Source organism: Toxorhynchites rutilus, chromosome 2 (genome assembly GCF_029784135.1).
Source record: "Toxorhynchites rutilus septentrionalis strain SRP chromosome 2, ASM2978413v1, whole genome shotgun sequence".
Classification (NCBI taxonomy): domain Eukaryota; kingdom Metazoa; phylum Arthropoda; class Insecta; order Diptera; family Culicidae; genus Toxorhynchites; species Toxorhynchites rutilus.
The window spans coordinates 83,014,121-83,037,905 of NC_073745.1; the positions used below are offsets into that span (position 1 = coordinate 83,014,121).

Sequence of the window (23,785 nt, forward strand, 5' to 3'; positions counted from 1 at the left end):
AGCCGAACAAACAAAACAATAAACTCTTTAGATTGAAGATAATTTTGTGATCCTGAAAAGGACCCTTTTTAGCCTGCATGTGAATCCAACGAGCGAACAAATCGTAATGAATGTATTTTTTTTGCCATCGCTCCCTTTTAACGCTCATTCGTTCGTCTCGTTGGACTCGCCCCTCTGGCTGAATCTGCCGATTTGTCTCTATCCTGTGAGTGTGTACCGCTAGAGTATAAAACACGTGGACCCCAAAAAAATATCTTATTTTCTTTCAAACCGTAAACCCGTGTGGTTGTACGGCATCGGCATCGTGGACGTAACAAAGGAGGACAAGTTAAGGGAAAGGCAAAGTCTCACTCGAACCGTGCAGGTCTCCAGTTCCCTGTTGATCGCATTCACTGATTGCTCTGCAAGGGTAACTAGGCCGAACGGATTGGTGCCGGAGCACCAGTATACCTAACAGCGATTATAGAGTTTCGGCCGTCGGAGTGCTCGAGTTGGCTTGCAAAGCTGCTCACGACAATCAGAAAACCCGCATCAAGAACAGAGCAGCTTCGGTTCGGCGCTCATCAAGGCAACAATTAGTTTCAGTGAGTGGCAAAGTGTTTCTCCGGCATGTCGCATTAAATGTAATTTACTGAACAACATGTCACAAGCTGGATGGGAAGAAATTTTCCAACTGTGAAAGCTGTGGCGAGTGGCAAACGCTAACAGGAAGGTTTAACCGAACAAGATGGGAATATCGAGTGATAACAAAAACACAACACCAAAGGTTCTTCTCAGAACCATCAACATATTCATAGAGAGTAAACAGTAAACTAATCCATTTTTCAGGTAGATAGGTAGGTATTCAAAAAAAAATAGGTAGGTAGGAAGAAGAAAATAAAACAAAATATTTAAAATATATATTTAACAAAAGCTGTCCCCTTTGTATAGTCCTACGTCACTCCGGTTATGTCCCCGACATTACCCACCCGTCTTTTTTGGACAAACCATGATCAGAGGTGGTCAAACCATGATCATAATTCCTCTTTGAGGAAAATCGTTAAAAAACATCAAAATCTGAATAATTTCAACACCTTATGGTAGTATTAGCAACTAGAGACTTGGGGCTTTTCAACAAATCCAAACTCTCATCGATTATGTGTGATTTTCATGTAGAAAAATCGATTTGAATTTACTAGTTGCGTAAAACACCCCAAATCGGACAAACCAAGGTCATTTACCCTATAATCGAGTCCAAAATTGTTTGAATCGAACCATATATAATCGAGTCTGTATTTAAACGAGTCCGACCTGTAGAAGCCTAAGTCAAATAAATCTATTGCTCCAGAAATATATAATAACAAAGATTACCATGCGTCATCAAAGCACCATTGCTCGATTATTTGAACTTGGCTAACGTCTTTAAGGTGAAGGTGGAAGGAAGCCACAAATGGCTGCCACAATGCACAATGGTTCAGGAGATGCATTTAAGTGGAAAATAGCGATTAGAGCTCGACTGTTATTGTCTCGACAAAAATTGTCTTCTACAAAGTTGTTGCACATGATGGAGCGCTCATTTTTATGTTGTCAAAATCAGAGTGACCAAAATTTTCGATGAAATAAAAAAACAGACTTTCTTATCTTTATAGATAGAGGTAAACATAGCTCGAAAATCACCCTTTTCTTGACAACAAAAAAATGAGCGACCCATCATATGCAACAACTTTGTCGAACTCCTGGACCATTGTACAATGGCGCTCAATGGCGCAAGAATTACATTGTTTGATGATGATTTGGTGGCCCTGAAAAGGGCCGTTTTGTTTGGTTGTTGGGTATTGTTTGTTCACTTCACCAGTGTTTACCGAGTGATGATGACAGAAGGATGCTAAACAGTCGTTGGATGGTGCGTATCAGAAGATGTCGAAGTGGAATGAGATGTGATGAAAACCATCCCTTGTTACCCTAGACGAGATGCCTCCTGTGTTATGTATGGATGAAACAAAGACAAAAAACTCACCAATGTAATGTAAGACCAATACCGAACACAATTATCGATTTTTCTCATCAGTAAAAACATGTTACTTCAATATAAAGAAAACATCTTAGAAGTGGAAAAGGTAATTTTCTTTTATAATTTTTACTTTCTGAGTGTTTATTTAACCCAATACGAATTTTAATTGGACTAACAACACCTAATACTATATGTAAAGCATATGAGAAATCACTTTTTCTAATATTTTTAAACTTTTACAATTTTTCTCGCTGTATAAACTCTTCCTGGGTGAAAATGAAGACAACAACACAGACAGCTTCAATCTAACGACCGGTTTCCGAGCGGCAACACACCTTGGTTTTTGTCTGTGGAAATTGAAACAATTTTTTTCATATATCAAGTCATTTTTAACACAACTGCTACCATATACAATTTTACACTTACACTTGTGCTAAATTTTTCACAATACATGATCGGTCATTGATACGAAATTTCACGAAGCAACCAACATTAAAGTTCCAAATTTAAATTTCATTTGCCAGAATTAATCGTATCACTCACCTTTCTTGCAATATAAAAATGTCCCCGACTTGCATATATTTGCAATGCCGATTTCCCCCGAGCATCTTGGTTTCGATGTCTCTGTTAGGGAACCGCCGCATGTGTCGTCAATTTCGACGATGTTGAAAAGGTTTGAGAATTTTTAATTGTTCGATAGTTATCTTCATGACATATATAATTTTCTTCAATATAATAAAATTGTTATCGAGTGCCGAAATCGATTGACGCAAAAATTTCATCAATCCATCATGAAATGACTGAGCAATGAGCGTTTGAAATTGGACAATTCACAATTCACAAGTCACGGTATGCTCGATTTTCAATTTTAAATTTGTACTCCAATATGTTCCCAAAAGACGTAATCCTACGATTTTAACAATTGAGCGTCTAGTGGAAAAATTTGAAAAAAAAAATTGCTCGTGGTGTCGAGAGTTAAGGAAGTCCGAAATCAGTCTCTCACACATCGTTCTCAAGCGTTGGGCGTGTCTGTGACGTCGTTGTGGCGAATTTTGCGAAAAGATCTTGGCCTACATCCTGCATCCAAGATCAAATTGACGCAAGAACTGTAGCTGCTTGAACACCAGAAGCGTCGTATGTTCGTGAATTGAGCAACAACTTGAAAATGATTTGGATTTTCATCGAAAAATCATCTTCAGCGATGAGGCTCATTTCTGGCCTAGTCGTCGTCAATAAGCAAAATATGCGTTATTAGTCAGACAGCAATCCACACGTACTCCATGAGTCACCATTACATCCTGAAAAAAATACGGTTTGGTGCGGTTTATGGTCCGGCGGCATCATTGGGCCGCACTTCTTTCGTGATGATCAAGACCGGCACGTTACTGTGAATGGGAATCGCTACCGCTCAACGATAACCGAATATTTTTGGACAATATGTGGTTTCAACAGGACGGCGCCACAAGCCACACAGCGAATTTAACAAACGATTTGATGAAAACGAAGTTTGGTGAGCGTGTTATCTCATGAAATGGCCCAGTCAATTGGCCACTTCGGTCGTGCGATTTGACGCCGTTAGACTATTTCCTGTGGGGCTACGTCAAGTCAATGGTCTATGCCAACAAGCCAGCGACGATTGATGAACTTCGTACGGATATCTAACGTGAAATTGCAGCAGTATCGGCCGATTTATGCCTGAAAACCGTCGAAAATTAGGTTCAGCGTCTGGGAGTGTCTCTCTGCAAGTGTGCCCGTAGTGGCCATGCAAAAGGAATCGAGTTCCATACATAATGTACTTGTGTACTTTCATATAATGTACAAATGTACTTTAACATGAATAAATAATGTCATTGATATCCAAAACCGTTTCTGTTTTATTTAAAAAAAAAACTTTTGTAGCGCTCTTATTGAAAAACCCGATAGTTTCGACGGCACTTTGAGCAAAACTAAATAAGCATAAACAAAACTAAATATACTAGCAGAAAGAGGAGAGTGAAGGCTAACACATACACACTCTTTTCTCTCTGAGCTCGTTCATTGTTGAGCATAGGGGCCTCGTAAAAATTCCAAAATTTCATTTGTTACCCATTATAGAAAGCATCTTGCCTGCAAGTAAAGTTGCCTACGAGCATGCACGTGAGCATTGTATTTCTTACCTTGTCATCCTCGTGCACAAAAGACGGCACCTCTTCCACGTCGCCCAGATACATGGGATTGGTGATTTCCACGTTTTCCGTGAGTCGAGCATGTGAAAATGGTTGTCCATTTCTTCGTTTCCTGGAAATGCATAATAAAGTATTATTCGTCCCAGCTCTTCTGATCATCGCAAACTGCAAAACACTCACCTCAGTCCATAGAGAGCCCCTCCGAAGCCGGCCACCGCTATCAGTATCACAAACAGCACAATCGCTAGAATGGACAGCGTATAGCCGGTTCGATCGCGACTCTCCAGTTCGGCGAGTGTGATCTCCTTCAAACATGTGTTCAGTGAACCATCCTCACACCTAAACAAAGATAGATCGATAATTCGAAAAAGGTTGATGTTTACATAATTATAAGCGAACTTACATGCACTCATTGATGGAACTGTCGGCCACGCACGTACCGCACTCATCGATGCAGTTCGGTGGCCTCTCGCACTGTTCGCCGGTCCACTCGCCAACGCACACGCACGACGGGACGTACGTCACGTTGGAAGTGGAATAGATATTCAGCTGGCAGATACCACTGTTCTTGCAGTGGTTGATGCACGGATTGTTGTAGCTAACGTAAAGTTCACAATGATCGCCCGCATATTGGTTGGTGCAATTGCAGATCGGTCTGCCACGAACTTCCAAACAGTGTCCGGTGTTGCTGCAGACAAATTCATTGCAGGAACTAGGCAGTGGACTGGGTGACGGTCGTAACGGTGGGCAATCTGTGCTCAAGAAAATAGTAATTACCAATTGTTTGACGATCTTACATGAACGAAAATACTTACAATCCGGTCGATTATCATTGCTGTCGCAAAGATCAACCTCACAATATGGGCCTTCGTAACCCTTCCGACAGCTGCAGTAGGGACTTGCCCCGGTGATGCACACTCCTCCGTTTCGACACAATTCCTGGCAACCTTGATTCTCACAACGCTCGCCGGCAATTCCCTCCGGACAGCTACACTTGGGAGCTCCCTTATCGATCGTACATTCGCCTCCGTTCTCACAGTAATTGATACAAGTATCAATCTCGCAGCTTCTCCCACTGAATCCATCCGGGCACTCGCACTGGCTTTTGTCGGTCGCTGTCTTCCGACAAACACCCCCATTTTCGCACTTCAAGTTCGAACAATGCTGACACTGTTGGTCCTCGTAATCCCTCGGACACGCACAGGACATTGTCCCGTCGTTTGCGATCGAACAGTTACCCCCGTTGTGGCAATATGTCAGGCAAGCTCCGGTGGAGTGCTCGCACCGATCACCGGTCCACTGTGGCAAACAGGTACACTTCCGAACATTGTTAATCGTATAGCATGCTCCCCGATTCATACAGTAACCTGAGCAGATGTAGTGCTCACAGTATTTACCGTCGTATAGCGGCGGACATTTGCATTTGGGCTGGCCATCCTCCACTACACAATGGCCAATGTTACACGGGAGCCCACAGTGAATCGGAACCGCTTCTTCGCATTTCAAAACTTCCCCATTCGTGTCCTGAAGCGGTACAGGCCGACTGTCGGTACACAAACAACGTCGTCCTTTGGGGTTTTCGATAGACAACAAACAAACGGTCGACTCGTGGCACGGATAAAGGCTGCACGGATTGACAACTGCGGGAATGAGAAATATGAGTACATGAAACAACGCGTTCCTTCTAACACCTACCTATCCTATTCTGCTTCAACGGGTGGATGTAGTTCAGATCCGAAGATCGATAACCTCGGGTACCCTGGAAAACATCCGTCCCATTGTCCTTGCCGAATTTGTTCAGCTTGAGAATGCTCTGATTGTACAGTATCACGTAAACACTGTCCTCAAACACATCCAGTACTTTCGGTTTCGAAAAACCATGCATCTCGATGATAACATGACGATCCCCACCAGTGAGCAGACATGTTTCAATCGTACTCTTCCGATAGTCGGCCCAATATAGACGGTTCGTAGGCTGATCTATCGCCAACCCCGAAGCCCACTCTATGTTGGTTTGCACAAGCTTCTGCTTTTTGAAACCATCCATTCCGGAAATGATAATCGCCTCCATAACGGACCAAACCATCACTCGACTGATCGGTTCTACCACAATATCGATCGGGTGCTTTCCGGTCGCCGTGAGTGTCGTATGGTTCGTTCCGTTGAATGTCATGGTGAAAATATTGCTCTGCTTTTTGTTTATCACATAGATGTGCTCCGTCAACCAATCGCAAGCAATGGCCAGCGGGATGACGTTTTGATTCTTCAGTATCATCGATGAATGCTTGCCATCCAGAGTTTTCACACGATCGTACGAAGCCGTAGCTCGGCGGAAAGCGGTGTGAATTGGTTCGTAAGTTTCCACCGATTTAACCGATGTGTCCATGTGCACCTTATGGACGCTTTTGTCATGGCTATCCACCCAAAACAGGGTGATGTTGTGCTTAGTGATGGAGTAATCGAAACGATCTATTTTCCTGGAATTCGTTTGTAGGAAACCTATAACGGTTGTCCCTTGATACATACTCCTGAAGTCGGATTCTGAGGAAACCAACAGTATTCCATTCTCCTCGGTAGCAGTGCAGGTATCATTCAGCAGGTGTCCCTTCTGATAGCCAGCCGCGCAACGACAATTGTAGTGGAACTTCTTATTCGCACATATTTGACTACACGTCCCGAACGAACAGCCCGTCCGGAGGCACCCCACCTCATCCGATTCATCCAAACAGTTTGGTTTTGTGTCACAGCGCAACTCTCTGGCTATACACTTGGAATCGCTGCTACAGCGGAACGTCTCCGGGGGACACTTGCAGAGGGTGTTCTTTTCGTCGCTATTATCGCCGCAGTCATCCTTGTTGTCACACACCAATCCCTTCCGAATACAGTTTCTATTGCTACATCTGAAGGCACGTTTGTGGCATCCCTGTTCCTGGCAGTATTCGCCCTTCTCGTCCGAACGATCCAGACAGTCGTCAATTCCATCGCATACCCAGTTCCGCAGGATACACTTTCCATTGTCGCAGCGGTACTCATCCTCCTGACACTGGCACTGCTCTTCGTCCGAGCCGTCGATGCAATCGTTGTCCCCGTCGCAGAGGAAGTTTCTGTGGAGACAGATGGAGCAGAACAAAAGATGGTATGAATTTCGGTATTTTTTTTAGAAAAGCTTGGGTGTAGCCATAACGGTTGAGAGTCCGCTTTTGAATGGGTCATTTTTTTATGGGTTCAATCCCAGAACATTAATATTCATTTTCTAATAAGCCATTTTCTAGACTAGAGACGAATAAACTTAGAATAGGCTTAAAGCCTTCATAATAGAAAAAATCAATGAATAAAAATTATAAAAAAAATACAGGAAAGATAATATGGTAAATCATCCAGTGCTGTGACAAAAAGGTAAGGATATCACTTTTGCTCTTCTAACAGTAATGTTTAGGGCTATCATGGAACTAGGCTGCATTCCTAGTAAATGGCGAGAAGTCCAGGTTTTATTGATTCCCAAGTCCAAGGCGAATCCCAAAGTATTTAGATCAATAGTCTAACACCTGGCACCTTGAAAATATTGGAAAAGATAATTTTTCTTCATATCAAATCATCATATTTAAACAAAAGACCATTCAACAAATTTCAATAACGAAAAAATAAAGATTGCTTTTTCCGCCATTTCGATGTCTGTTAAATAATGATTATAAGTTAAAAAAGAATTATGTCAAATAGCTCTCTGTTCTTTGATCAATAAGATGGTATAAGAGTCATGCAAAACCTTTCGCAACAAATTAAGTTAATGTTCTTAAATATTTTTTTTTTCAAAAAGTGACACCCTTCAAGAAAGACATGACACTTTGTGTTCTAATTTGGAAAAGCGTCGACAAAGCTAATCGAAATAGAAAAACGAAGCGAATGAAAAGACAAAGTTATATAGAACAACGAATTTTGTTCTGTTCTGTCGAGGAAAGTTTTCGCTTCATCGACGGTGTACTCGATTGTGTCACATTTACCCGAAACCCACTCACCCGAAAGACAGTTACCCGAAAGACATTCACCCGCATTCCACTCACCCGAATGTAACAAATACTCGAATGTGACAGCTACCCGAATGTAACATCTACCCGAATTGACAATTACCCGAATGCAACATTTACCTGAATGTAACAATTACCCGAATGTAACAGTGACTCGAATGTAACTGTTACCCGAATGTAACAGTGACCCGAATGTAACTGTTACCCGAATGTAACATCTACCCGAATGCGACACTTACCCGAAAGAAGGAAATATTCGAATAACACGCAAATTTTATTATTAGGTAGTATTTGTATATTTATTTCTGATCAGTGTTACATAAGGATTGTATTTGTCTTGTACGTTCATTTCCATTAAAAAAGGATTTTTCGTGGGTAGTGCAATCTGAGAAATAGTGGCGTTAAATAAAATCCCTTTCGAAATAATAAAAAGTGAAAGAATGCTGTTTTATAACGTATTATGAAGTTTATCCATTCATATGGATGACGCAGCCCGTTTACTTAAAAGAAAGTTGCCAATTTTGGTACATATGTATTATGGCACTGAAGTGCAATTTTGATTATGAATTCAGTTTTCGCTGAAATCATTTCTGAGGTCACTGTAATGGGGGCGTAATATCCTTCGTATCACAAAATCACGCAAAAAAAAATAGTTTGGCGTCTTTCGACTTTCATCTTTTATTTTAACATACAGAACAATGCAGAACATCTACACAGTGCCGCAATACATGGAGTTTTCCATTAATCCTTTCCTCAAGTATGGATGACAACTTTCGTTTATACTGAGTACTGTTATCTATTATTCATAGTGGCACCGTTTTGTTTTGTGAATAAGTGAACTAGACTATAAAATTCGTTTAGAAAATGTGTGAACTGATACATTGTTGCATAAATTACAATTTTGGTATACTTCTTTGCTGTGGTGCTTTGCTGGAAGTAGAAAAACGACAAAAGGATTGATACAGATTTTCTGAGAAAAAAACACATATATGTGTTAAGATTTTTTAAGACCAAAAACACAAATTTTATTATAGTAACCCTGGTAAACATTCCATTCGGGTAAATGTTGCATTCGGGTAAATGTTGCATTCGGGTACATGTCGTATTCGGGTGTTTATTACATTCGGGTAAACGTTGCATTTGAGTAAATGTTCATTCGGGTATTTGTCGCATTCGGGTAAATGTCCATTCGCTTTAACAGCAAGTCCATCAATCCAACAAGATGTTCTTGTGTATCGGCTGTATACGAAGTATTCGGTACTACGGTCATTTATTGCGAAAGAGTCACAATTTTCAAGTTGTTCCTGAATTGCAATGGAGTTAAGCGCCGTTGTTTTGCACGAATCAACGAGAAAAGACTCTCCAGATAATCTTAAAAAATCCAAAATTTTTAAAATCTGGTCTTGTCAAAAGCGTACAATCCAACGGAGTAAACAAAAGGGCTGTGTGCAATTTCAACCATAAAGAGTATAGAAGATGAATCCCTTCGGAGTGAAGTCGGCGTCTGGTATCGTTCAGCGTGAAATTGAAAAAAAACTGCTTTGTGGGATCCTAGAAGTGCAAAATTTCCTGGATGATATTGTTATCACTGGAGACTCAGATGAAGAACATCTGGAAAGGTTTCAACAGATAGGGGTAGTGGGGGCAAATTGGTCATGGGGGGCAAAGTGGTCACCTGCTTGTTTGGTAGTATAACTATTGACTATATATGCCGTATTGATAGTCACCTTATGTTTGAAGAATTTAATGACTTTTGAGTCACCCTGTATTTTAGTAGAGCTGTCGCATGTCAAAATACAAATAAAGACAGAAATTGCTCTATCGATAGCCATTCGGCCGTAGTTTGAAACTGTGAAATTTAGTTTATTCAATCTGATATATTGGACAAATCATCAGCTTGGACAACTGTTCACATATTCTAGAAGAGGCGAACAGATATTTTGTTTAATCTCAGCGATTAATTAGCATATCAATTCTTTTGATGTTTGGGGGCAAAGTGGTCATAGGTGAATAACAACTTACAATGTTCTGGTTACTAAAGCTGATATACCTAATCGCGTTATGCTCTTGAAGAAGATACTTTTGTGGCTTTGACCCTGGATAAGTATGCCACTCCAACTAAACCAAGCCTCATTATGCGAAACGTTATGTGTTTCTTACTACGTTTTTGTATGCAAGAGAATATTTAAATTGAAACTCTAGGTGAATAGGCCAGGCTTATTTCATACATGTACCTACTATATCAAATATGATTTGAACAAATTTGGACGAAAAAAACGCATAAATCTATCCCATTTAGCTTGATATGTGCGGGTGACCACTTTGCCCCCCACAGGTGACCACTTTACCTCCAAGCAAAAAAAAAGTTCCTTTTTTCACTTTTTTTCTAATGATGAAAAGTGTACTATTTTTAATTTTTAAAGTAAAAACCGTTTGCTATCTTGAAGAACAATGAGTTGAACTATAATTTTCTTCGAGAAACGGGAATTGAATCGGTATGTGGGCGCTGTAAATGGGCATTTTCCTTAGGGTGACCACTATGTATTAGAGCAATTCGAGATTCACATGAACCAAAGAATGTTAGTGAAGTCAGAGCCTTTACAAAGTTAGTTGTTAACACTACGCCAAATTCGTGAAAAATTTAGCTACTTTGATGAGCCCGATATATAGAATATTGAAGAAAGATGTCAAATTACAGTGGACAGACAAGAGTAGTGATGCGTTCAAGAAAGTTAAACTGGAAATTTGTCATGAGTCATGACATCACTTTGGCTCACTTCGATCCGAAGGCTGAATTGGTTTTAACGTGTGATATCTCAAATGTAGGAGTTTCGACTATAGATGGATTTATTCACGTGAAAATAGGTGTAAACGGGTGAGAATAAATATGATACACTTATTCGAGGTATATGTAACTTGAATAAGTTCAGCATATGTAAACGCTTGTGAATTTCTCACTGGTGAGAAATCACTAAAGTTAGATGCAGTTCTACTTCAGGTGAATAAATTCACCGAAGATATGAATATATTCATTATAGAAGTTCACGCTAGTGTAAACGGTTGATGCGATTTCTATAAATCTCATCATATTTCTTCACATGAATATATCCCTAGTCTAAACCCACCCTTAGAAGTAAATTATAGTGTGATAGACCGGGAGGCGCTTGCAATAAAGTACGGTTTGAATAAATATTGTTTATACTTGATGGGTAATAAGTTCGTCATTCAAACGGATCATAAACCGTTATTAAGTTTGCTTCATTCGCGTAAGGGAATTTCCACTATTGCTGCCAGCCGTATGCAGAGACGGGCGTTCTTCCTATCAGCTTTCAATTATGTGCTCTATCATGTTAGATCACAGTTGAACGTAGCAGATTTTGCATCACGATTTCCTACGGAATCCTGGAATTTTTTGGAAGGAAGCTTGCCCCTCAGAATACATTCAAGGCGTGTTATTTGGCTTAAGAAATGTCAACTGGCTTAAGAAATGTCAACTAAGTATTAAAAAATGACGCTAGTTAATGCATACGTTGAGACGGAAAAAGTTCCACAGGGAACGTTAACGCCATTCAAGAAGAAGAAGAATCGAGAGATATGGAATGGAGAAGTAAAAAAAATATAGATACGCATCTTAAAATAGTAAAATAGATAATAAAATAAAATAAAATAGGCTATTTAAATGGAAAAATTGAATTGGATTAGATTAAGGCAGGACCATATTGTAAAGTAGTGGATGAATTATTCTTAAAAGAAGGCGTTATCATGAAAGGCATAGAGTGGTGGTACCAACAACTTCAAGGCAGAAGGTATTAGCGCAAATTCATAAATCGCATTTAGGGATCGGAAAATCTAAAAGAATTGCTAGAATTAATGTGTGGTAGCACGCTTAAGACTTTGACGTTGAGAGTACAGTGAAAAATTGTTCGACGTGCATTTTACACGACCTGTCTCCGCCTAAAGTATAGCTTAGGCGGCGGTCACACTGGATGCGGAAAAGTGGTCGTACGAATTGTATGCAATAGTGAAGGTAAACAACCACATTGAGTTGTATTGGTGTGGTTCCATTGCTTCGTTCGAATTCGTCAGCTTCTTTCGAACAAAATTGTTTGTCTTCGTAGGGGGACTGGGGGTAAAACGCGCCGTCGAGGTAAAAAGCATCACCTCGAAATATCATGGAAAATTAAATAATTGGCTGGATTTTCCGATGCTCACAACTTCATTTATTATCGTAAATACTACTGAATATATGCTAGCACAGAAAACCTCATCTTGCTTTGAAATAGAGTAATGTACGAAAAACGGCATTATTTAATGCAACTTTGGACGCTTCTGCCATCAGACTATTGAAGCATTGTAAGACTAATTTAAATTATGGAAACTTCATAACATTCTCAAATATTACTAAAGCTATCGAATGAGTTTGAATCAACAAATGTTAAAATTTCAATTCATATTTGAAATGGGATTTTCTTAACCATGTCATGATGGGGCAAATCGCCTCATTACGAAGAGCTAGTTCACTGTCAGTGTTTCCAAATAATACAGAAAATTTGCTTCAATTCATGTGTGCATATAACCGTTTTTTCATACATGTTCTTGTATCATGTAATGAAAGCTGGAACGAACAAAATTATTACAATGTTTCGCACTACTAAATCCAACCAATAACCTAAACATTAGAATCACTATAAAAACTTATACATCAAAGACCGAAAGTCTACCAGCACTTTTATGTACAGCGGCACGTAGGGATGTTTTTGTGAATAGTGCGCTACACAACAACGTCCCGTCACGGAGAAACATGTTATTTGAAAGTGAATGAAAATTGTAACGATTCTGAGAGAGCAGAATCGGTGACGTGATTATTAGCACGTCACTTACTTGGACTGTTGTATCCTGTCGCTAGAAACACAATCCATGAGGATAACGAGGAAGAAATCATGACGATGATGGTAAGCCAAATCCCACTGTTCCCGATACATTTCCTTATCCATATATTCCCTACTATAAAGTTCACAGTCCTATCCCTACATCAGCTGTCATTTATGGAATGACTCGCCTCGGCGAAAGCCCGTAAACGACAGCCATGACGGGGCGGAGAGTCCTGATGGTGGATACGCGACGAGTGACTAGTTCTTCTGGATTGAGCCGTGAGCGAGTCAACACGTTAATCGACATCCTCATTTGATAAGTTTGTCGAAATTTTCCTTCTCCATTATAGTTCCGCGAGTGGAAGTGGTGTACTAAGTAGAGGCATCCGTTGATCGCCGAAGTCCAACGTGCCAACCGGAAAAGGTCGTGAGTGGACCGCGAGGATAACCGCCAAGGAGTCATCGAGTCCCCACAAGTGGAAGCAGCTTCCTTCAAGACGTATCCTGAATCGACGGGAGCGGTCGGTGGAGGTAAGCCTGAACCTGATTGTGACCTGAATCAGCATCCTCACCGAGCGTGTGAGGAGCGATTAGGTACAATCAGTTCCTGTATTTGACGGGTGAACGTTGTGTCACCGTGATATTCTCTCTTTTAGTTGCAGATCCGCCCTGCCCTCATAGCTCTACCGACAACGCGAACTGCTTTCGAATAAGAGAGATAGAACGAACAAAAAAATCCGCACATGCTTACGCCAAATAGTGTGACCAAATAGTTTAAATTAATTAGATTAGTTATTACTATACGAATTAAAATTAACCAAATTCAAACACTTTTCACATCTGCCGAATAAATCCAGTTACACAATTTTGCACGAGAATTGTGTCTGAAAATAATCTGATATTATAATGTCGAGTTTTGGTAGAAGTACTGAAATTTTATAGTAAAAAATAATTTTAAAGGGTAGATTAGACGACCAATCAATGAATAGTTCTGCGTTTGGACCCATGAACGTGTGCTTAGTAAGGAAACGTAGATGTGATAACGAAAAATAAATTTTGGGCGGGACGAAGTTTGCCGGGTCAGCTAGTGTTAAATAAAACATGGCTAAAGGGTATCAATGAATTATGACTCAGCAACGAAATCAACCTAAGAGAAAAGGAACTGTACTTACGTGCTGATACAAATATTATGGCTGCTGCATTTAAACTCGTCCGGCTTGCAGCTCACATCACAATCCTCCTCGTCGCTCCGGTCCGCACAGTTGTACTCGCCATCGCACTTCCGAACGCCCCGTATGCAGTGCCCATCCCGGCATCTGAACTCGGACTCCGAGCAGTTCCGCAACTGACAGTTCATCTCGTCCGAATTATCGCCGCAATCGTTCTCATAATCACATCGCCACCGCCCGGGAATGCACTTGGAGTTGTTACACCGAAAGTAGGACGACTCGCAGGTCACCTCGGGTGGTTTGCAGTTCTCCTTCTCGTCCTCGCCATCCACGCAGTCCGCCTCCCCATCGCACAACCAGGACTGCGGTATACAGCGTCCTTTGTTGCATCTGAAAAATAACTTCGTTGGGTATGGGTTCACACTGAAGAGAGGTTTCAAATGAACTCACCTGAATTCATTCTCTCCGCACGTTCTGTGGCCGCAGTTTCGCTCGTCCGATCCATCCGTACAGTCAATGTCCCCATCACAAGCCCACACCTTGGTGATACATCTGCCCGATTCGCATTTGAACTGATGCTCTGCGCAGGTGTTCCTCTCGCATTCGCTCTCGTCTTCCCCATTGGGACAATCCTGGGTCCCATCGCAGCGTTTGTTGGCTTCTAGACAGAACGCATTCCTGTCAGCCGACCGACTGCACTTGAACTGAGAACTGAAGCACTCATAATCATCGCAATCCTTTTCGTCCGAATCATCGCCACATTGGTTCTTGCCGTCGCAAATCGAACCCGGACTAATGCACTTATTATTGTCACACTGGAACTGACCGGACTCGCAGCTGAACTCGGGACAGTCGTCCGGCTCGTCACTGTTGTCCCCGCAGTCATCCTGATTGTCACACTTCCAGTAGTAGGGAATGCACTTGAACGTGGTCTTGCACAGGAACTGGGCCGAGGAGCAATTGGCGATGCATGTTCGGTTGTCCACGCCGAGCACGAAGTGATCCGGACAGGCACACTTGTATCCGGGCGGTTCAGGCGACAGCAGACAAAGTGTCGAGCAGCCTGCCAGCTGACATGGGTCGGATTCGGATTTTTGCTGTCTGAAGGGATGGTACACTCGCAGGTCCATCGGACGATGGATCGTTTTGATCAGTGAACCACATTGATCGCCCCGATATTTGTGACAGAACTCAATCGATTTGGTTTCCCAGTCGGTCCAGTAGATGCGGTCCTCCCAGACGGCGATGGCGAAGATGTGATGCAAGTTCATCGATGGATGCATGTCTCGGTAGAGGATGACCTTCCGGTTGCGACCCTCCAGGTCGCTAACGGCTATGAAGTCTTCCCGGGCATCTCCCCAGAACAGTTCGTTCGTTTCGAAGCTTATTGTGAGCGCGTTCGGCCAGCCGAGGTTGTGCTTAATCAACATCGTTTGATTGGTTCCATCCATGCCGGCCTTACCGATGTACGGCTGATCTCCCCAATCGCTCCAGTACATGTGCTTCTGGAAGGGATCGAGCACGATCGCTCTGGGTTCCTGGAGATTCTTGTTGATGAGCACCTTGCGGTAGCGCCCATCCAGTTTGGACAGTTCGATTGTATCGAGACCCTTGTCGCACCAGTACAGATTGCGTGCCACCCAATCGATCGCCAAACCGTCGGGATTCTTTAGGGTGGATTTGTGTAGGGTTTCGGTTTTGTTGGAACTCAAACACATGCGCTTGATCGAGCTTACCACCGAGGTGACGTCCGACCAGTAGTAGCACTTCGTTTGCCAGTCATAGTCGAGAGCTACGGCGTTGGACAGATTGTGCGCCAGAATGGACATCGACCCGCTCAGGTCGACCTCTCGTACGTAGTAACGGTTGGAGAAGATGAGTTTAACGGGCTCCAGCGAATCGTCCTTGCAGGTGCCGTTGGCTCTCATAACGTATCCTTCGTGACAGAAGCAGTGGTACGATCCGTACGTGTTGATACACATTTGACTGCAGGGTCGATCGATACACTCATCGACATCGTCGCACAAATGTTTATTGGTGATATTAACTTTGAACCCGGGTCGACAGGTACAATCGTAACCAACTTCACGATCTTCACAGTGATGAGCGCACAGTTCCGGCATTTGTTCACACTCATTGATTCGGCAGGACTCTTCATCACTCCAGTCCCCACAATCGTTTGCTCCATCACAAAGCAGAGAACTTGTAATACAGACACCACTCACACATCGGAACCATTCCGGACCGGCGCAGATAAGCGTTGTGTTCTTGCACAGCTGTATATCCTCGTCCGAACCATCCTCACAATCGTTGTTTACATTGCACGTTAAACTCTTCGGGATGCATTTGTTGTTCTTACAGTGGAACTCGTCGTTTCTACAACCGTCACTCACTTCGAAGCCTGTGCTGCAGTCTACCGGTTCATCGGATGCGTCTACGCAGTCCGCATCTCCATCGCACACATACTGTCTGCTGATACAATCTCCACTGTGACACGTAAACGAGTCAGGATCGCAGCTTTGTTCCAAAGAATCACAGTTGGCCTCATCTTCCCCACCAACGCAGTCCACTTCTCCATCGCACATCCATTTCTTCGGAATACATCGACCACTCGCCGGGCACTGGAAATCCCAATCGGGACACACTCGCTGCTGGCAGTGTTCGCCTTCGTCCGATCCATCCGTACAGTCCGGATTATTGTCACACTGCCAATTGTTCGGAATACATTCGGTACTGTTAACGCATCGGAACTGATTCGGTTTACAGTGCCTGGTGCAGTTAACCTCATCCGAACTCAACTGGCTGATCGTACCATCCAGACAGTCATCCTCGCTATCACATCGCCAGTTCAGGGGAATGCAGTGACCATTCGCACAGAGGAACTTGTCCACCGGACAGGTTGGAGCCACCGACGTGGTGCAGTTCTGCTCATCGCTGTTATCCCAGCAATCGTTTTCTCCGTCACAAAGCCACGATGGCATGTAGCAAGCTGTAGTGTTCGCACACCGTAGAAACTCCCCGGAATGCATCGCACTACAGTTTCTCACATTCGGACACCCGATTTCGTCGGAAATATCGGTGCAGTCGGGATCGTTATCACAGCGCATATGCTTGGAGATGCACTGTCCCGAGCTGCACCGGAAGTGCGTCGACGGATCACACTCGCAACTTTTTTCGTCACTCCCATCGCCACAGTTTTCAATCCCATCGCACAGTTGATACAGTGGAATACAGCGGTGGTCACCACATTGAAAGTACCGCGAGGGACACTCACGGCTGGCACAGTAGCTCTGCATTTCATCCGACCCGTCCAGACAGTGCGCGATCGAGTCACACGTCAGGTAGAACGGAATGCAACCTCCGATCGAGCAGCTGAACTGCTCAGCCGTGCAGTTCGATGACAGCTTCGGAATGCATCGTTGACCATCGGCGGCAAGCACTCCCTGGGTGCAGCTACATTTGATCTTTCCGGCGGCATCGATCAGGCACACATCCTCGCACCCCCCATTCAGAATCCGGCACGGATCCGCACTACAGTCTTGATCGATCTGCTGCACCGCCACTATTCCCATCGGCCGTGCGATGTCCTTCCGCAGCCAGACCACATCACTGCCGGAGTACTTGTTCGCTCGAATCACCGCATGCAGGATCCAATCGGTCCAAAACAGCAAATCACCGTACACAGCCATCGCGAACGGATGCTTCGGGGTAGAGTGAGCCAACACAACCCGGTTCTTGCCGTCGTAGTCCGCCCGCTCTATCTTGTCATAGCGAGCGTCAGCCCAGTACAGCTTCTTCGCCTGGTAGTCCAGCGTGATCGCATTGGGCATACGAATGTCCGACGTGATAATACTTTCCACCCCGTAGCCCGAAGGATACGCCCGCTGGATCGACGCCGCCAGTGGATTCCAGTTGGTCCAGTAGATCATCGCAAGACAGGGTTCAACGGCGATGCCGCGAGGTTTGTCGGTGGGTTTTAGCTTGATGAGCTCCTGGACCCGACCAGCATTCTCCTTGGCGTTATCCGTCGCGTTGGTCAGATTCAGCGATCTTATCGACGCTTCGTTGTTCGATGTCCAGAACAAATGCTTCGTTATGGGGTTGAAAGCCAAACCCTCAACGGTCAGTTGTTTGGAAACAATTTGGCGGTGGTTGGATCCGTTGAAATGCACCGAATTGATCGAACTGTACTCAACGTCCGAATAGAAGATGATACTCTGCTCGTAGTCGTAGCTGAGAGCGATCGTGTTTTTGAGGAAGGTTGAATTTTGGATCTCCGCTATGGGTCCGTTGATATTGTTCGCATCCGTCATGTGTATGCTGTCAATGGCGGACACTCGGGAGAATATAAGAAAGTTTTCGTACGGTTCGCAGGTTTTAAAGTCAGTCTTTGATATTTTCCCATGCGAACACGCACAGATTGGGTGGGTTCCGTTGAAGAGACACAGTTCCTGGCATCCGCCGTTGTTCACACCACAAGCATTCGTCTTCTGCTGCTTGTGGGAGGAAAATATTTTGATATCCTTTATGACGGTGCCCTCAGATTCTTTCACCGTCCAAAACACTGACATGTTCTTCACGTTTGCCACCTTGATGTTGCCTCGAACATCCGACCAGAATATGTTTTCGTCGTACAGATCCAACGCCTTCACATTATCCATCGTGTTGTTGAGCAAAACCGTTTTCATGTTTCCATCGTAATCCACCCTCCAGATGGTGTCCGTTTGCAGCTCGCACCAGTAGACGACCTGATTTTCGATGTCCAGCGTCAGATCACTTATGATCGCGGTCTGATTCACGAGTATGAACTTCCCCGTCCCATCCAGCCCGGTTCGTCCGATTTTACCTTTGCCCGAGTAGAAAATGAAACCTCCCACTGGATCGACGACGATCAGCTGGGGTTTCTCCACATTCGATGCGACCACGTATCGCAACGACCCATTCAATCGCGCCACCTCGATCAAATTCCGCTTCTGATCGGTCCAGTAAATATTGTCCGCCACCCAGTCGATCGCGATACCTCCCAACCAATCGACCGAGTTGACGTCCACAACCTGTTCGAAGTTGCTCACAATTACCGATCGTTCGCTACCGTCCCGCTTGATCCTCACAATCGAGCCCCCATCACTGTCAGCGATGAACACGAAATCACTCTTCGCGTGGTAATCGATACCAGTAGCCAGTGATACCTTCTGCAGCGGTCCAATCACCATCTCGTTCTGATCTTCCGCCTCCCCGACGGCCAGCCCCTTCAGCTGGTGGCCAATCGAGTACATCAGGAAGTTATCGATTCCGACACATCGCGTTACATCGTGCGGATCCTTCCGGTAGCCCATCGCACACTCGCACACGTGCTCGTGTGCCGCGATGGGAATGCACAGATGCTGGCATCCTCCGCCTTTGTTTCGACTGCACGAGTTGCTACCACTCTGGGCGCCCGGATGGTACATCCGAATTGCGTTGAGACCGCCGGTGTTGTTGCGCACCACCTCCGCGTTCTGGCAGAGGTTCTTGTTGCAGCGCATGATGCGACTCTCGAAGCCATCGTCGAAGTACAGATGCTCCCGGTAGACGGTGATCGTACTGATGGGGTGGGAATCGCTCGACGCTAGCACCTTGATGATCTGGGAAGAAGGGAAAGATGGATGTTAATTGCCCGTGGTTTAGTGAGTGCATTGCAATTTCAATGGTTTATGTGGTAAACGTTATATCAGATGAGGAGCACCAACTCAACGTCAACGATAAAAAAAACATATTTCCAGACGAAGAATTACTCTCAAGGTTTCATAAACCAATTCTTGTCATCAAGAGAGGTGGAATCAAAAAGTAGTGTGTATCATAAAAATGTGTGAATATTGTAAGCATACTTTTAGTTGTTGTAAAATATTATTTCAGATTATAAATTGAAAAACGAAAATTGATCGCGCTGTGAAAAATTTCAAACGCTTATTTCTCAGTCATTTCATGATGGATTGATGAGATTTTTGCGTCAATCGATTTCGGCACTCCCTCCCTGAAGAAAAATTAATTGATTAAAATAATATATGTCATGAAACTAGAAACTAGAAAAATCTCAACCGCTATCCAAACGGAAATATCTTGTTCTGATTGGTCGAAATTGAAGATACAAGCTTCCTCTTGTACTCACAATTCTTGCTCAGTCATTTGCTAATAGATTTACGAGAGTTTTGCACCAATCATTTTGGGCACTTCATTACAGTGAAAATGAAATATATATATATACCTTATGAAACTACAGACTTCAAAAGCGTTCATTCTGAGAGTCGCGTAGGATTTTGTACTTCTGGTACGATCAACGATCAAATTCTCCCCAATTACTTTAAATTCGGCTGAACGTATCAAGAAGAAACGTTCTCAGATGTTTAGGGAATACACTAGACTACAAATTTGCCTGCAAATTGAGATATTTACAGAATTGCTAGGGGATTTTGTAAAGAGCTATAAAAATCCTGTTTTGGCACTTTTTTTAAATCGATGCAAAAAAATTCAATAAAGGGCTTGGCCGGATAAGGGAGTGAAAAGTGCCCCCAAACCAAATCACCAGCTTTATGGCAAATATTGTATAGGATATTAAATAAGAAATTTTGGCGGTTTTTTTGAACCCCTATGTGGTTTAACACAGGATATATAGTGAAAAACGTACTTTTTCGTTCATTTCACGCTATCCTCAAAATCCTTCGACATAAAAATTTGAAAAAAATACTAAATGTGCTTCTCCCTATGGTGTATCAAAGAAAAAAAGATCATCAAAACTTTAAGTACTAAAAAAATATTGAAATTTTGTATTTTTTTTTTTGAGATTTAGAGATTCAATACTCTAATTCATATTTAAATGTATTCATACGGTTTTTCTAGATATGTGTGATTTTTTTCAGTGTTGCGCGGTACAACAAAATATTTTTTCATATTTCCAAAGGGTCTGGCTGGGTAAGGGAGTAAAAAGTGCCCCCAAACCAAATCACCAGCTGTATGGAAAATATTGTACAGGGTACTAAATAAAATATTTTGGTAGCAGTACCATATATTAGAGTCCTATGGTACACCATAGGATCTATGGTGAAAAATGTACCTTTTCGTTTTTTCACGCCATTCTCAATAGCTTTGAGACAAAAATTTGAAAAAAATACTGAAAGTACATCTTACTAAGGTGTATCGATCCATATTTCAAACAATTTCTTCATCAAAAAATCGATAATTAAAAAAAAACTTTTTTTTTTCAAATTATTTTTTATTTTAATTTAATTTTTTTTTATTTTGAGATTCATTCTACTCTAGTTTATATTCAAACTTCATCCTACGTATGTGGTATGTGGTATGTTTGATTTTTTGTGTATGTGTGATTTTTCTTCAGAATTTTTAGATTGTTTTTCACGGTACAAAAATAAATTATATATAATTTCAGGCATTTCGAAATTTTGAAAAAAAAATTTACTTTGAGACCCACTTTTGTTCTAATTTTAATTTAAATGCATTCGTATATGTTGTTTTTCCCACATGTAGCGTAATTTTTTCTTGAAGATTTAAGAGGATTGCGTGGTATTGTTTTGCAGACATACTTTGAATGAAAGAATATTAAAAGAGTGATGATAAGTTTCAAACAAGGAAAAAAAATTATAGGAGGTTGTGTCCAAAATACGACCGCATTGTTGACGTAGAACTACGCTGTTATTTTATATAAGTCGCTTGTTTATACATTCGAATATTATTCTATAATGCTTTGGCGCACCTTAACGTCTGCTTCGCCATAATGTCAGTTTAATGCATTGATGAATTTTCAATGGCACCAACGAAGCCCTTATGATGACGGAAAACAAACAATGTTAACTGCTTGGAAAAAGACTGAATTGTGCCACACAACTTGTACTCTGCTGAAACACCCATCGATGCAAATTCGCTGATGAGTTTGTCAAGAGCGACCGCCTTCACCACCAGCGGGGGGAGCTTGATTTTGGTTGTGTTCGTTTGTTGCAGGGCTAGAGCCTGCCTTCCTCTTCTTCTTGCTCATCACACACTAGGCGAAGCGTCCAATTTATGACGCGAAAAGAAAAACACACGATACGAATAAGGCGAAAAACGAACAGAAAAACCAAACGACGATATCCAAGTTTGATTACCACTGGTGGGGTCCAATCTTAGATCGAAGCGCAGCGAAAGCAAAGTGAACTGGATTGCTCAACAGTCCGATGCCGAATGAAAGTTTGCCTCAGCGAGATCCACTGTTTATACTCTAGGCAAGTATTCCCCTTCATTCTTCTACTTTTCTTTTGTTTACGGAGACTTTGAATCCTACGATTTCCCTTCCGTTGGTCGTCGATAAGTTGCTCGTTATTGACAGTTCTGTTCGGGAAAGCACACAAATGAACAGAACAAATGTATGGGAAAATGGGAACGCTCATAGTTTTCATGAATTTTAACCCTTTACACACCAGGGAATTGTGATGTATAGAATATCAATCAAATCTTAGGGAAATTCGCGGCAAAAATAGTTATTAACGTTAACTTTATTTCATAAAAACGTGACCTGTTTTCTGATTTGGCACCCTTAATGAAAGACGTAGTTCTACGTCAAAATGAGTCTATCATTGCAAAGCATTCACAAGATACTGTTTTTGAATACCTCTCTAGTTCGTTTTCCACAATTTTGATATCCGTCTAAAGAAAATCTGAACCCACTTTCTGTTTTTGGCAAATTCCTTGAATCCCAGCAGATGTATTATATGAGGATTATGCTTCTGACCGACACTGCTGACCAGTTTATGTTTAAATAATTAAATCAAACCTCATGTCCCGTATATCAAATTACACGAGAATGGGAAGGATAAGAGGAATAAACTTTAGAATCCCATATGGAAGTAGCTCAGATTATACTGATTGTGCGGTGGAAAAATTCGGGTTTGTTCTGAGATATAGAATATATTATTATTCATCAAAATTGTAGAATCGGTTAGAAAAAAGATTCTAACCTTGACCTATACTTAATACTTCTCACTTTTCAAACGAGTAAGATAGAGCTAAAAACAAGAGTATACGAGATGTCGGTTATTAAACATAATAGTCATGTTTTGACGTGGGACTACGTCTAATCGGAATATATGGGAGATAAAGTGAAACCCTAAAGAACAGAACATGCAAGAAAAATGAAAGATTCCGAATGCTTATAATTCGAACAATTCTTACTGGATCGGAAAGATGTTTGCATCAATTGATAGGGAATATTTCTGCACGTTTATTGCAATTAATAAAATGTTATTTTTCATTAGATGAACAATTGAATAACTGTAAAATTATCTAAACGCCCTAATTGCATCGTTTCGATTGGTCCGATTTACGGTTTCCCCAACACAGTCATCTAAACTAAGCAACCTTGGGGAAATCGGCATTGCAAATAGATGAAAGTAGGGGGGCTTTTGTTCTCACCGAAATGTGTTCCCTAACAGTGATTTCAAAACCAAGGTGCCTGGAGGAAATCGGCATCGTAAATTCATGCAAGTTGGAGGTATTTTTGATCCGACTGAAATGTGTTTCCCTAACACATACTTCAAATCCA

General features: G+C 42.3%; 1 protein-coding gene across 1 annotated transcript in view; it reads right to left on the minus strand.

Moving 5' to 3' along the window:
- LOC129769908 (low-density lipoprotein receptor-related protein 1) overlaps window positions 1–23,785 on the minus strand; it is a 274,104-nt gene that overhangs the window by 13,704 nt on the left and 236,615 nt on the right. Inside the window, exons 10-16 of the mRNA XM_055772444.1 lie at window positions 14,668–19,841; window positions 14,221–14,607; window positions 5,851–7,259; window positions 4,971–5,795; window positions 4,559–4,907; window positions 4,336–4,494; window positions 4,147–4,267 (exon numbers count right to left, since the gene is read on the minus strand). Coding sequence (XP_055628419.1) covers window positions 4,147–4,267; window positions 4,336–4,494; window positions 4,559–4,907; window positions 4,971–5,795; window positions 5,851–7,259; window positions 14,221–14,607; window positions 14,668–19,841 — 8,424 coding nt within the window. The remainder of the gene's footprint in view (window positions 1–4,146; window positions 4,268–4,335; window positions 4,495–4,558; window positions 4,908–4,970; window positions 5,796–5,850; window positions 7,260–14,220; window positions 14,608–14,667; window positions 19,842–23,785) is intronic.